At 38.7% G+C, this 15712-nt stretch overlaps 1 protein-coding gene across 5 annotated transcripts in view; it reads right to left on the bottom strand.

The window, feature by feature from the left end:
* Positions 1–3420, bottom strand: part of LOC122059653 (probable ribosomal RNA small subunit methyltransferase B) — a 21965-nt gene extending 18545 nt beyond the window's left edge. For 3 of the 5 annotated variants that reach the window (XM_042622584.1, XM_042622586.1, XM_042622585.1), the window contains exons 1-7: positions 3133–3419; positions 2802–2849; positions 2345–2499; positions 1787–1900; positions 1423–1488; positions 769–852; positions 588–674 (exon numbers count right to left, since the gene is read on the bottom strand). In XM_042622584.1, coding sequence (XP_042478518.1) covers positions 588–674; positions 769–852; positions 1423–1488; positions 1787–1900; positions 2345–2499; positions 2802–2849; positions 3133–3349 — 771 coding nt within the window. In that variant the 5' untranslated portion in view covers positions 3350–3419. Of the gene's footprint in view, positions 1–587; positions 675–768; positions 853–1422; positions 1489–1786; positions 1901–2344; positions 2500–2801; positions 2850–3132 lie in introns of all 5 variants that reach the window. The other 2 variants (XR_006134101.1, XM_042622587.1) reach the window with 1 other exon arrangement.
* Positions 3421–15712: the final 12292 nt, after the last annotated feature.

The raw sequence follows: 15712 nt of genomic DNA, 5'->3' as shown, positions 1-15712 counted from the left end.
ATAAATGGAAGCACACACCCCCCCCCCAACCAAATATATATATATATGTTTCAGTTTTTCTTGGTTTTCATATTTTTTTTGTGGTTTGGTTTTTGGTTGTTTCTATTGGTTCCGAAAACGGAAGCCGAACAGTAACATTCGGTTTGGTTCAGACTGAACTGTCATTTTCATCAGTTCGACTGGTTCAGTCTGGAATTTGATGCCCCCAGGTCCTGGTCTTCCATTTCTCAGGCAGACATTCTTGTACCATTGCCATTAGAAGGATCCATCCAGGGCAATACATGTGCCATGTTTCTATTTTCTGTATGATCCAGAATGAGAAGCACATGCAGCATGCAATCATTGGAGAAATGGGGTTACTAAGACTTAATGATAATGATCTCTCACAAGGACTCTTTATTCACAAAAGCCCTTTGATAACAAGATGCCAACTTTTAGAGGTACCAGACAGGCCCAACATACTCATTACTCAATTACTTTGCCTCGAGGAGAAGATTTTGATGCCTGAGTATCTTATGACTTCCTCCGCTGTGAACTAAATAGTTAAGCACTGGATTTTGGGTGGGAAATTGTAATCACAGACTTACAACTGGATGGGAATAAAGAATGGCAAGCGCACGTGCTTGAGAACGATCATCACCTTCCACTTTGGGCAGAGGAAGAAAATTCTTGTCCTGAATCAAAAGATATTGAAAAGGCTAAGCCAATGAAACCCAGTTACAATAACCACTTGATTAAGCAAAGCATGTCTTGCAGAAAATAACAAACCTTGAGCAAGGCTAACTTCCGCAAAATCCCGTTCACCATGTTACCTGCACCAGGCCTGAGAGCAACCTTTGCAATCCTAACGCACTGAAATGTTATCATATGTACCAAACAAAAATCATAAATAGATGGACAATCAAAGGCACAACCAAAGCAGAACATCTGAAAGAAGATTCTAGCTATAGCTTATGACCAGAAGACCTGAGCGTGTACAAGAAAGTACAACAAATATTGGATTCAAGATGTCTGACCTCACCAAAGGTCAGCTTGTGATGTACAGATGTCCCTTCTGGCCCTGCCGAAGGGATCTCCGGTGCCAAAATGGGCAAGTCTGAATATTCCACTAACCAATTTCTTCTAATTTTCCTGACGGATCTTGCATTTTTGTTTGCTCAGTAGAAAATGACAGAAAGGGATTATTATGATACGCAGATTGGGTTGATTAGTGGTGAAGCAGAAAACGTTTCAGCAAGTGAACATGCAATGATCATCTGTAAAGCCTCAACAACGGAGACAAATGTACAAAGCAGATAAACTTCATTGTTCGTACATGGCAATATGCCATAGAAAGTCATATGTGGCCTTTAAAGCAAGAATTATACACTGTGGTCTATTAGAATAGTAACCATATAATCTCGGGGAAACGAACAACTTTACCTCATCCACAGCAGCATATGGCGGTATACCTAACTTGTCAATCTCATAGCAACCAATTCGTAGGATCTAAACACAGAAAGACAAACATTTAAGTTTAAGAAATTGAATTATATAACAATTAAAGTTTACCTAAGTTATCCTAAAACCAGGAAGAACATTTTTAAATAGTTCAGGTTCTTCCATTTACACTCAACAGGAACTAAATTATCCAACCAATGATAAGGGAAAAGATTTAACCCTCAAAAATAAACAAACTAAATGTTTGATTTGTAAATATAATATTTACATATATCAAGTGGTTTCAGTGCCTTTAAATGTGAATTTTGTCACCTTATAACAACTTTAGTTAATAGAGCAAGTTGACCTGCACGAGAAGAGGTTCCATGCTTCTAAATGCTCTCTCGCCATGGCATAGTGATGTTATCAGATGATCCAGATACCGTTTCCAACGAATAGTACCTCCTACAATCTCTGTCACCTATAATAGAGAGGAGTAAGAATTCAGAGCTATAAAAGAATAATAGGTTTTCATGAATACTAACCTTCAACCTCCCTAAGCAGTGGAAGGAACTCAAAAAAAATCATCCATATAAAAATTTTGACAAGATAAATATTCAGACCGCCAACCTTTAGTAATTTTTCTTTGTCCAACTTAGTGCATATTTGGGTAAGCTTATTGGGCTTCTGTTTTTGAACTACCAGAGACCACCTTCTCGACTTTAAAACGAGCTGCCAATTCTCTGGCTTCTCAGGTTTATGCAGTAAAGATCCCAAACCAAGATGCTATATTTTGGTTGGCCACAAGTTTTTTAGTCCGCACAAGCTCTAGAAGCTGCAGGAGAAGCTTACCCAAACATGCAATTACTGCCTCTGAGGGGGGGGGGGGGGAGAGAGAGAGAGAGAGAGAGAGAGAGAGTAATACCAGCCTGAGATCTCTATCATCCAAGTCCCGGGTGCGAAATCCAAGGGTCCTTTCAATGTATGCCATCTCATTTTTCCCAGATCCCTTTCCTTTCTCATTCAGAAGGTCAGCAAAAGCACCCCCTAACTCTATCCTCATCAATCTCACTGCAGACACTATAGTGCAGATAGGGAAAGAAGAAAAAAATTGGGGGAGGGGGTAGGGAGAAGAAAAAGAATAAAACATCAGGACAATAGGAAATATCAAATCAGTGTTAAAGTCCTATATCTGTTCGTGACGAAATATTGGATCAGCCAGCGACAAGCTTAGCCTGTTAGTTAGAAACAGAAGGCTTATTCAAGCCACCCCCAATTACCCATATGGCTGAATACTAATGCAAATTAATGAACCAATTCATCAAATAAAAGCCCCCCGCATGTAGGAGAAACCAACTAAAAGAAGAAAGAATTGAACTTACCAGCTCTATGTGGTGAAACCTCCAAATTCAACTTCTGGGTCTTATCATCTGCATTCAGAACTACATTAAATTAAAATCTTTATGAGCAGAGAGTTCATGTTCGTAATACTTATCTTTCTGTTTATATGACAATTTTTCTGGACTTTATCACAATCATATTAACATGAAGTCATGAACTAATGCCGACAAGAAAACAAACTGAATCAAAAGAGAATAAGAAGGGCTCTACTGAAAAATGGAATTGCTACTAGTTTCAACAGAACCGAAACTAGTTGGGCCGTATCTGAACTAAAAAATGAGACTGAAGAGAAAGTGATGGAATAGGATTTACGCGCTCGATGACGAGAACTGTCGAAATCGTAGTCCTTGGTCCTTTTAGCTAAACTAAAAGTTTTTAAAGAAACGTTACACCTCTTTCCAGAATCAATCAGTCGATATGAAAGTAAACCATTCGACAGTGGCGATTTCGCAGGTTGCGACTGTGACCTCTCGCATGGAGAGAAATTTGAATAAGAAATGGAAAAGCGGGAGAGAGTACTTCCCTCCATTTTCCGGGGAGGAAGAAAATCCCCAGAGAGATGATAGAATTCGTCGACACCGTGGAAGTTCTATTGTATGTTATCTCTTTCCTTTTTTCTTTACCACAGTTTTCTTTGCTGTCATTTTCTCCTTCCTTTCTCTCCAGCCAAACAGAAGGTGGGGAGGGAGATACGAAAATAAGAGGGTGAAAATCAATTAAGTTAGGGGTAAATGTGTTAATTTAGAATTGTAACTGAAAACCGCGGTTTAAAACTGAACTGAACCAACAAGATTTGCTTCTTTTTGTTTTCTGAGCAATGAACTTGCAATCTGTTCTATTTTGAATCGAACCGAATAAAGTGTAACCCATATAAACCAAATCAAACCTAAACCTTTAATCATGTGTCTTTGCCTAGTTGTGTGAAATTATATATTATGATCAGTTCATTCCTTATTTACAATGGAAAAGTACTCAATTAGCTCCACCTAAATTCGAATTTGAACTGAATTGCGAATACCATATGTAAATCAAATACAAAAATTGAACAACACTAAACTGAATCAATTTTGGTTTCAATTGCTCGAGCTTGGTCAATTTTGGTTTGGCTCGATGGGTCATCAAAGATTTATGCTCCACACGGTTATCGACCGTTTAGGTAATTAAGCCTCATATGCTAGGGCAGACTAGGGTAGGGGTGTAAGTGGCTTTATTGGCCCAAACCCACCTTGACTCGCCCTGCGCCTGAACAAAATTGAGGTTGAGATACCTTGACCCTGAGGGTGATTCAGGGTTGCAATTTTTGTCCTTGAGCCAGAACCATGTTGGGTAGGGTTGAGGTCTCAGGCTGAACTTGGCTCGGACCTATTTTAAGTTATATGTATATATATATATCAATATATATCATAAACTTTAAACATTATACTCAATTTGTTATGTAATATATTATATATATGAATACGATAAATGATAAAATATATTCTATTATATATATGAATATTGTTTTATGTTTTACCAAAAGAAAAAAAGGTATTATTTTATATAAAATTAATGGTTTTCTCATTGGCTTGATCCTTACCATGCATCTCACATCCCCATCCCCATCCCCATGGTTAGGGCCAATTAGAGCCAGCCCAGCCCCCCCCCTAACTTAGGGCCAAGGTTGGATTTTCAGGCCCTAAGTCACGACCATGTTAGACATAGGACCAACTAAGGGTATTGAAGGTTGGGCCGAGGTTTTAAAAGCCAACCTAACCCTATTTCAACACTAGGTTATGATATGAACATGCTTTTATTTGGCCGGTATAAATAATTGGGCTCATACTGTTTGATCTTTAAATGGACTAATTGGTTATTCATGCTCCAAGGGGACAATGATAAGTATGAATTGGCTTAAACGAGATAATCACGCTCTAAACGGTCAATTAGGGGCCATGTGGTAATTTTTCTATTCCAAATTATTATTATTATTATTATCTTTAGTCTGCGACCTTGCATACATATGCTATCTCATTGGCTATCATGCTAGTGCAAGGGCCACGCGATTAGGCAATGATCTCTTTGCCTTATATATAAAGAAAAAAGAATGCTACGTGATCATATTCCCCTACGCATTCTCATAGTGTCTTATGAAATGATGCCCTTACCCGTGGATGTATAACTTATGCATGCGCCCTATTAGAGTCCTACCAAAAAGAAAAAGGTCAATTAGAGGCAACTTGGGTCAATCAAGATTGAATCGGGCAGGTTGGGCATAAGCTGAGTGAAGACCTAAAACAACCTAACTCAGTCTGGTTCACTTACTTTTACTGAAAGAAAGAAAAAAAAGTCTGCTCCACTTACACCCCTAGTTTAGTAATTTTTCACATCGATTACGTTTCTCTCTCTCCAGGTTATAGAAATTGGTCGGATCAAACACTCTGAACCGATTGGGATGAGATCCCCGCTTCATGGGGTTGGAGAATCCGTATGAATTAGAATGGGTGATACCGAATGGAGCGATTCATTCAATCCGATTCCAAGTCCGAAAACTACTTGAATCCGACCCATTTGACAATGTGGATCTGCCACGAACTGCGCATGGAAAGACGTGTTAGCCAAGTAATTGGATGGACCGGTTTGGTTCACAAACTTTTGTTAAAAGAAATCCGTAGAGCGATTTTGGCGGGTTGCAAGGGCATTTCAAGAGCAAATATATTTATTTGATTTAATTAATACTGAGAGAGAGTTAGGTATGCTGCCGGTATATGATAAGCTTGAAAACAACACCAATAGAAGCATTGGATGAAGTACCATACAAGAGGGATGGGGGAAGGAATGAAAGTTTGGCCCTGACAACCCTCCTGAGCCCAAATAGGGCTTGGACTAAGTTTTTTTGACCTTGAGGGCGGGTTAGAGTTGAAAAACCTAAACCCTAGGTCAGGGTTGGGTCGGGCTCGAGTTGAGGCCTCAGTCTAATCCAAAATTTAACCCTTAAGTTTTATATTAGAAATTTAGGACTTCTATTGGTATTTAATTTTTTTGTAATCTTTTAATATATAAGATGTGAATGACAAAAGTAGGTCAATCAATGTTAATCCAACCATTGCAGAAGTTAGGGCCAACCCAACCTGGCCTTGACAGGGTCAATTAAGGCCGAGTTAGGTTGGTATGAATACGATAGGATTGAACCTAAATATAAACCCGAAGGGTTGGGTTAGGCCTGAATTAAATATTGAGGACTAAGGTTGAATTAGGGTTTTAAGAAATTTGCCTTATTTTACCATAGGTTGGGTCATTTCATAGAGGGGAAGAGAGTGGGACGATAGGTGCAAGCTTACCATACCAAACCTTTTTCCTTAATTTATTTAATATGTTTTTTCATGCATATAATTCTATTTTTAAAACCATTTTTCTTTATCGATATATATTTTTCTCTCTCCTCCTTGTTCCGTGCTTTTCTTCATCTCTTCCTCTATAAACAGGTTATTCCTTAGCTTCTTCCTAGTTAGAATTTCTCTTTCTTTCTGATCGGATCAAAAATCGAAAACCCTAGCTTAATTCTCTGTGAGAGAGTTCATACAATTCGTCCTACATATCAGTCTTCTTTGTTACTCCCCTCTACTCGACGATCCGATCTTTCAGAGAGGAAGAAATATAGAAGATAAAAGCCGTCCTTCAAAATTTCGTATTCTTTTGCGCGACTTTCCTGTGTTGTCTACGGTTCAATTGGAGTTTTGATTCTAAACGATTGTTGCAGAGGAATGATCGTTTTTCTACCTTGCCCCTGATTGTAGCAATGCTTTCCTCTGATTAATTCAAGATGAAGTTAAAGAGGAGAAGGGTCTTGGAAGTGGTACGGTTGCATTCCCTAACCTTTTTGTGTTCCCGCTTCATTGATTTCATATGGTGAAATCACTTTTAAATTACAGTGATTCTTAGGGTTTATTTATTTATTTATTTATTTTTTATTAAAGTCCTGTTATTTTGTGTAGCATCAGAGAGCATTTTAGAGGTTTTATTGTTTTGGAATAGGTGGGTTGTCATTTTTAAATCTATCATTTGTAAAAATTCGTCATATAAGTACTTAATTTGTTATTCACAGACAAACATACATGTATCTATCAATTGTTTGCTAATAACATCTGCTTAGTTCAGATAGTGGGTTTGGGAATTGGACTTGAGGCTTTATTTAATTTCCTTAGAATAGTTTTGCAGTATTCAATGTTATTTTTGAAAGCTCTTGGTATTACATGGTCAGATACAGTTTAGTTTAAAGGCTTATTGACGGTTTGGTGGGAGATGCTTGTGTCTTGTTTGAGTTTACTACATCTAAATTTATGCAGTTATGTTACTCAAGGAAATAAATTAATGCACTATGTGTTTATTAACTTGTTCTGTAAACACGAAGTTAATAGGTCATTGGTGTTCTAGAGGAATTTTGTTGATTTATCTATGTTTGATAATAAATTGGCTATTAGAATAGCTCAAGACTGCAGCTTGTGTACAGCTTGTGTATTCTGTTATCGTCTTTTGCCTTGTTGAATCTTCATTTCTGTTTTTCATCTTCTTTAATCACTGGTTGCTGATCCTCATATCCCAAGAAGATGTTAAAAAAAAAAAAAAAAAAAAAAAAAAAAAACTGATTTTGTTGTGGACCTGCTTCATTGCTCATCTTGGATATCAGAGACTTTTTATGTTTTATCTGATTCCCATCGGAACTGGTTTTTGAATTTACATGGCGAAAGGTTTGGAGTTCTCTTCAAATTCAGGTGATGTCCTTCCCCAATTGGGGAAAGACCCTCTTGGAATCTGGAGGGAGGTCCCCCCTCTGAACCCAAAAGTTATGAAGAGTTTGTGCCATTCTTGAAAGAGAGTTAGTAATCTTAGTAAGCTGTGGTCTTAGTGGATGATACACCACAAATTTGTGGTCCCTTGACCTCTCAGAAGTGTATCTGTACTCTGTGAGCGCAGATTGATTATATGTGCTCAGAGAGAATTGCAGCTTTAAATATGAGCTCATTAATTTGGTATAGATTAAGTGTGGGAGCCGTGCCGCAATGTTGCAACATGTTGGTCACAGGTTCGAAACTTGGAAACCGCCTCTCCTATGGAGCCAGGGGGTAAGGCTGCATTGTCCCTCCCAGACCCTACAGTAACAGGAGCCTCGTGCACTAGGTTGCTCTTTAATTTTTTTTTTTTTTCTGTACTCAATTGACCATGTGAACTAGGTGATTTGATTAGAAACTGACCTCTCATCCCCGTTAAAGAGCAAAAAAAAAAATGGAGAAGAAGAAAGGTGTTGTGAAACGGGCTTAGTTGTAGTGAAATGATGTGATGACCCAGGTTGATGGATCCTGAAGTTATGTTTTGTATTACCATTGCTTAGAGATTTATGCACTTCAATGTTTTGTTGTTGGAAATTAGGGAACCTATCATGAACCATAATTTTAAATATAACATAGAAGCACTATAGAGATGAAGATGATTACAGCTAAAAGTTGATATGAAGTTAGTACTCCATAGAAGGTTCAGTGGGCCCTCTCATTATTAATGGATATTACAAGTTTAAGACTTGCAAGCTTGTCCAGTACTTGGGCTTTGGGCATGGCTGCATATTCTTTTTTGTGGTTCCAACTTGTCTAAAGCTATAAAATAAATTACAACATTCAAGTGCCAGTATAAAGCTTTCACTTGAGGCATTTGGATGGTGGTTGCGACATGATGCATCCAACTTCCTTTTTCCAATGCTTGAAACTGGATGTAATGGTGGTTCCAGCAGAATGCCATAACATCTAATACCTTCTAACTATGTTTTTTATTCTTTTAATAATATTCTGTTGCTGCTGTCCTGCCTTTGTAAATTTTTTTGTAATAATATTATAATGCCATTTCTATTGATAATGTTTATATGTTTGCATTTGCAGTGCTATTTTCTCTATCTGGTTAGGTTTATTGTATTCTTTATAATACATACATACAATTAGGGTTTTGGGGGTGTCTAAGTGTCAAGAGGTTCATTTATGTAATACAGCTTCAATTTCAACCAAATAAATCAACATGGCAGACTTGAGTCAGATACTGAATCATAATAATGGATAATTTAATATGAAAGGGGCACTGTCTTCGTAGTGTGTGACATTCATACCTTGTTGCTATTCTGTCGTTTCGCCATGTATGTATGGATGATATTATGGTAACTGTTATATTGACAGGCGGAATCCTAGGAGTCTCTGTTCCTGGTTTGTTTAACTTTAGCTATATGAATCAGGCAAACCCTAGATGGCTGGACTTGTTGGTTATGGGCCAATATGTGTTAAGTCAAAGAACAGTCACTTCAGACGAATACCGGAACCCTACAATGGAACTATATAGCAATATAGAGTGATTCACAGTTTTAGCAAGACTACCTTTTTGAAATTAAAAGAAGCACTAGGCCATTTCAGCCTCTTCTAACAAAAATTTACCATAACATAATAGATACAAATTTACAATTAGCTGTCAAACCATTAAATATGAGATCAAACATCACATGATGTGATCGTCAACTATCCTAATTGACCTGGGTGGATCACAGCTCCAAAATTTAGAATTTTCTATACCCATTGATAACAGGTTTGTAAATTCTTAATTGAATATGTAGACTAGACAATATCTGATATACGAATAGAACTTCCAATCTAGACATTTAATATCTACTGTATAATATGTGATATGAGTGTTATTAGAGAGGGAAGTACTGTTTTTTCTTCCCCAACACTGGTGGTCTTGCTTGCCGTTGAGTGGGCCGGGGGGCTTCGACCTGATTTTCTTTCGTAACGTATATTAGGGGCATTTTCGTATTTTATTTTGTATTCATAGTTGTCAAGGTGTCGCCTTGGCGTCCAGGCGGTTTGCCTGGGACCTAGGTGACTGTCGCTTTATTGCATCGCATGTTACCTTATGTTTTAGTACTTATTTATGCCAAATATCATTTAAGTCATTTACTTAAGTATTCATAAATAAGCAAATACCCCCTATTTGAATCAAATAAAAATAGTTTAAAAATCAATTCCGAAAGGATAAAAAGTCAACCCCCCTAGTCCAAGAACAAAAATTAAATTTTTGGTTGTAGGGGAGATTTTCAACTTTCGAATGCTAGGTTTTTTTTTTCAATTCTGAAAATTTATAAATATTATCATAGTAAATTATTGCTAAAAATCAAAAGTCCGGTAAAATAGTATTTTTCTATTTTTTATGCCTATAGAATTATTTTCATTCAGGCAATTTTAACAGTATTTTTGCATTTGAAAATAAGTTTTTCCGGAACATTACTTTATCATTACAACTTAGATTTAAGCAATCTTAGACATGTTGGAAAGCTGGTTTTGTGTTATACTAATGCAAAAAGTTTCATGTAAATAAAATCATTTGACTAGTCAAACTTATTTTAGAACAAGAGCATTTATCTAAATATTGATTTTTGGGTAAACTTCACTCCCCTCCCCTGAACTAAGGCGAAATATCAACTGGACCCACCACCTTTGCGAAATATCTTCCCTACAAGAAAAAGATGCTATCTAACAGCCCCAACCATTAGTTTTGGTTGTTAAGTCAAGTTAATTTTTTCCATAATCCCCAAAATACCCCCTATTTGTCTAATACCTAAGCTACCCTCATCTTAAGTGAAAACTCCTTTCTTTCCCTCTTTCTCCACAAGTACGAGCTTTGATCCGTCTTTCACTCCCACAATATCGAGATAGGCATTAGATTGTCTCTCCTTGTCTTTGAACATCAGCTTCTGGACTTCATGATGCAACCCTGTCGGCGCCATCAATAACTTCTTTAACTCCCCTGCCAACAACCAAAGCTACTACCATCACTACTATATTTTTGAAGAAAAGATTGGGGAATGAAAATCTGTAATACTAACCAAAAGAGGCTTGAGAACTGATGTAGATTTCATGATAAGAGGAGCCGTATTTTGTTGGTGTATGATGTCTTGTATTCCGTCGCAGTTTAATCCAGGGAGTACTGATGCAACACCTAGACAGCCAGGACGACGGTCCCGCTAGCTGGTTAGCGGGCCATGGGGGTTGCAAGGGGGGCAGGAGGCCCCCTGCATAGCAGGGGGTGTAGGGGGCGCAACCCCCCGCTCGAATTTTTTTATTTGAGGGCAATTGTAGTTTAATCTGGATTAATGTGGCAATTGTAGTTTAATCCGGATTAAGGTGGCAATTGTAGTTTAATCCGGATTAGGGTGGCAATTGTAGTTTAATCCGGATTAGGGTTTTTTTTTTTCGCTATATATTTATAGCGAGGGTTTCTTTCTCTGTAATGCAAGCAATACTGAGAGGTGTGAGGACGAGCGCTGTAACCCTATTCTCCATTGATAGTGAAGCAGGATCTCATCTCACCGGGGACGTAGGCAACCTTGCCGAACCTCGTAAAATCCGTGTGCATTGTTTGTGTTTGTTTTTCCATTATCTTCTGCATCATTTTAGGGTTGCGTTTCTACAAATTGGTATCAGAGCTCTAGGTTTCCGTTTTCTAGGGTTTACTATCATGATGGCAGGGAAGGGATCGAATGTCAAGTATGACATCGAGAGGTTTAATGGGAAGAACAATTTCACCCTCTGGTGTCAAAGGATGAAGGATCTTCTGATACAACAGGGCTTGACAAAAACGTTGTTGGGGAAGTCGAAGAAACCTGCAAAAATTACTGACGAAGATTGGGAAGAGATGGAGGAAAAGGCGGTAAGTGCTATCCAATTAAATATTTCTGATGATGCCCTACAATATGTTGTGGGTATCGAATCTGCACCGCAGTTATGGGCGAAACTTGAAAGCATCTACATGACGAAGTCCTTAACGAACAAGTTGTTCGTGAAGAAGCAATTGTATTCTCTACAGATGGAGGAAGGTACGGATCTATTAGAGCATCTTAACATGTTCAATCAGATCGTAAGTAAACTTGCAAACCTGGAGGTTAAGATTGAGGATGAAGACAAGGCGTTACTGTTGCTGTCGTCGCTCCCAGAATCATATGATCACCTAGTAACGACTTTCTTGTACGGGAAGGAGACCCTTGAGATGGATGAAGTCGCAGCTGCCCTCATGTCCAATGATACAAGGAAGAATGCCAGTAGTACGAAATCTCAAGGAGAAGGTCTTTTCGGAGGTGACAAGGAGAGGAAAGAGGGAGATCAAATCAGAAGGGATCTGGGAAGAGTCGATCGAAATCAAAAGGGGCAAAGACAAAGGTCTCTTGTTACTATTACAAGATGGAAGGTCATCTGAAGAGAGAGTGCTTGAAGAAGAAGGCGGACTTAAAGAAGAAAGGTATAGATAAGGCATCTGAGGAAGCTAGCGTGGCTGACAGTTCAGATGGAGACGATGGAGATGTACTCTCTATATCATCAGGTAAGAATCAACCTTCTGATTCTTGGATTTTAGATTCTGGATGTTCATATCACATGTGTCCACATAAGGATTGGTTTGATACATATCAACCATATAATGGTGGGTCTGTCCGAATGGGGAATGATGCCGTATGCAAGACCATTGGGATAGGCACTATCAAAATCAAGATGTTTGATGGGATAGTAAGAACCTTAGCAGATGTAAGACATGTACCAGAATTAAGGAAAAACTTAATATCTTTGGGGGCACTTGACTCAAATGGCTGCAAGTACATAACAAAAGGTGGAGTTCTCAAAGTTATTAAGGGTGTAATGGTTGTCATGAAGGGACAGCTAGCAAGAAACCTATACAGACTCATAGGGAGCACAGTTATAGGTGGAGCATCTGTGACTACAGATGCAGTATTTGATACAGATGATACCTATCTGTGGCACATGCGGTTGGGGCATATGGGAGAAAGAGGATTGATGGAGCTTTATAAAAGAAAAATGTTGAAGGGAGTAAAAACTTGTAAACTGAACTTCTGCAAGTATTGTGTGTTCGGAAAACAGTACAAGGTTAGTTTCAAAACTGTAAAACATAAGAGTAAAGGGGTGCTTGATTATGTACACAGAGATGTATGGGGTCCTTCAACAACAAAATCTAAAGGTGGGGCAGAGTACTTCGTGATCTTTGTTGATGATTACTCAAGGAAAGTCTGGATCTACTTCATGAAGTATAAAAGTGAGATGTTCACTAAATTTAAGGAATGGAAGGTTGAGGTAGAAAGGAAGACAGGAAAGAAAATTAAATACTTGAGAACAGATAATGGAGGTGAGTACACATACAAGCCATTTCTAGAATTGTGCAAAACTGAAGGGATTACACGTCACTTCACGGTTCCAAAGACACCACAGCAAAATGGTGTAGCTGAAAGGATGAACAGAACACTTCTAGAAAGAGCTCGGAGTATGAGGCTAAATGCAGGGTTAAGCAAGAGATTTTGGGTAGAAGCAGTGAACATGGCATGTTTCTTCATCAATAGGTCTCCATCAAAGGCGATTGATTGTAAAATTCCTGAAGAGGTATAGATAGGAAAACCAGTAGATTATTCTATTCTAAAAATATTTGATTGTCCAGCCTATGCGCATGTTGAGAGTGAGCAGCGTTCCAAGTTAGACTCAAAATCTAAGCAATGTATCTTTCTTGGTTTTAAGAAAGGTGTAAAGGGATTCAAGTTGTGGGATCCAAGTTCACAGAAAGTTGTGGTTAGCAGAGACTTCGTGTTTGATGAGTCTCATATAGTGAATTCAAATTACAATTCACAAGCAGTTGATGAAAATAAAGAAGGTTCTATTGTGCAGGTGGAGTTAGGTGAGTTAAAAACAATAAGAGAGAATGAGTCATCAAGTGACTTACCAGGACAACAGGAAGCAGTAGAAGTTCCCTATACTGTAGCAAAGGGTAAAGGGAAGCGTACTTACAAAGCACCTACGATATACGGGTTTGAGGACATGGTTGCCTATGCCCTCACTGTAGGTACAGGTGATCCATCTTCCTACCATGATGCTTTGAGTGATGCACATCATGATAAATGGATGATAGCTATGATGGAGGAAATGGAATCTCTACAGAAGAACAAGACTTGGGAGATTGTGGAAAAACCCAAGGGAAGAAAGATCATTGGTTGTAAATGGGTCTTTCGTAAGAAAGAGGCAGCATTTGAGAAGGAGCGTGAAAGATATAAGGCCAGACTTGTAGCCAAGGGCTATGCACAGAAGGAGGGGATAGACTACAATGAAATATTTTCTCCGGTGGTGAAACACACTTCGATCAGAGTACTACTTGCTTTGGTGGCCATGTATGATTTAGAGCTTGAACAACTTGATGTGAAAACTGTATTTCTTCATGGTGACTTGGAGGAACAGATTTACATGGAGCAGCCTGAAGGTTTCAAGGTGCAGGGAAAGGAAGACTATGTTTGTTTGCTTAAGAGGTCGCTTTATGACCTTAAGCAATCTCCTAGGCAGTAGTACAAGCGCTTTGATTATCACATGATGAAGATTGACTACACAAGAAGTGAGTATGATAGTTGTGTTTATTATAAAGTGTCAAGTGATAATTCCATTATTTTGTTGATGCTTTATGTTGATGACATGCTCATTGCTGCAAAGAACAAACATGATGTAGTCTCTTTGAAGTCTTTGTTGAGTGCTGAATTTGAAATGAAGGATCTTGTTGTCGCTAAGAAGATCCTTGGCATAGAAATCCTTAGAGATAGAAATGCAAGTAAACTTTGGGTAACTCAGAAGAGGTATATTGAAAAGGTGCTAGAGCGTTTCAATATGGAAAAGGCCAAGCCGGTTAGCACTCCGTTAGCTGGCCACTTCAAGTTATCTGAAAGGGAATGCCCTACAACACATGAGAAAGTGGAGCAGATGTCTCAAGTCCCTTATGCTAGTTCAGTTGGGAGTCTCATGTATGCTATGGTTTGTACTAGGCCGGATTTGTCTCATGCAATCAGTGTTGTTAGCAGATACATGAGTAATCCAGGGAAGGAGCATTGGAATGCAATTAAGTGGATCTTCAGATATTTGAACAAGACTAAAGATATAGGTGTTATGTTCAGTGGCAAGGGAAGTTCTACAGAATTAGCAGGTTATGTTGATTCTGACTATGCTGGTGATTTAGACAAGAGGAGGTCTACTACAGGGTATGTGTTTACATTGGCTGGTGGACTTATATCATGGAGGGCGATGCTTCAGTCTACGATTGCATTATCCACTACAGAGGCAGAGTACATGACAGCAGTTGAAGCTGCCAAGGAAGGAGTCTAGTTGGCTGGACTAGTTCATGAGTTGGGGTTAGAGCAAGGAGGTACAGTGTTACATTGTGACAGTCAGAGTGCCATACATCTTGCAAAGAATTAGGTGTTTCATGCAAGGACAAAGCATATTGATGTGAGATTTCACAAGATCAGGGAGCTTGTGTCAGAAGGCAGTATTCACTTGAAAAAAATTCATACAGATCTCAATCCTGCAGACATGTTTACAAAGCAAGTTACCACAGAGAAGTTCGAGTCCTGTTTGGACTTGATTAATATTACTCATTGTTATCTTTACAGGAGGCTCGACAGAATTCAAGCCAAGGTGAAGATTGTTGGTGTATGATGTCTTGTATTCCGTCGCAGTTTAATCCAGGGAGTACTGGTGCAACACCTAGACAGGCAAGGGGTGTAGGGGGCGCAGCCCCCCGCTCGAATTTTTTATTTGAGGGCAATTGTAGTTTAATCCAGATTAGGGTGGCAATTGTAGTTTAATCCGGATTAGGGTTTTTTCGCTATATATTTGTAGCGAGGGTTTCTTTCTCTGTAATGCAAGCAATACTGAGAGGTGTGAGGACGAGCGCTGTAACCCTATTTTCCATTGATAGTGAAGCAGGATCTCATCTCACCGGAGACGTAGGCAACCTTGCCGAACCTCGTAAAATCCGTGTGCATTGTTTGTTTTGTTTTTCCATTATCTTCTGCATCGTT

Source organism: Macadamia integrifolia, chromosome 13 (genome assembly GCF_013358625.1).
Source record: "Macadamia integrifolia cultivar HAES 741 chromosome 13, SCU_Mint_v3, whole genome shotgun sequence".
Classification (NCBI taxonomy): domain Eukaryota; kingdom Viridiplantae; phylum Streptophyta; class Magnoliopsida; order Proteales; family Proteaceae; genus Macadamia; species Macadamia integrifolia.
The sequence above is the reverse complement of the archived record's forward strand: the minus strand, read 5'-3'. Positions and strand labels throughout refer to the sequence as shown.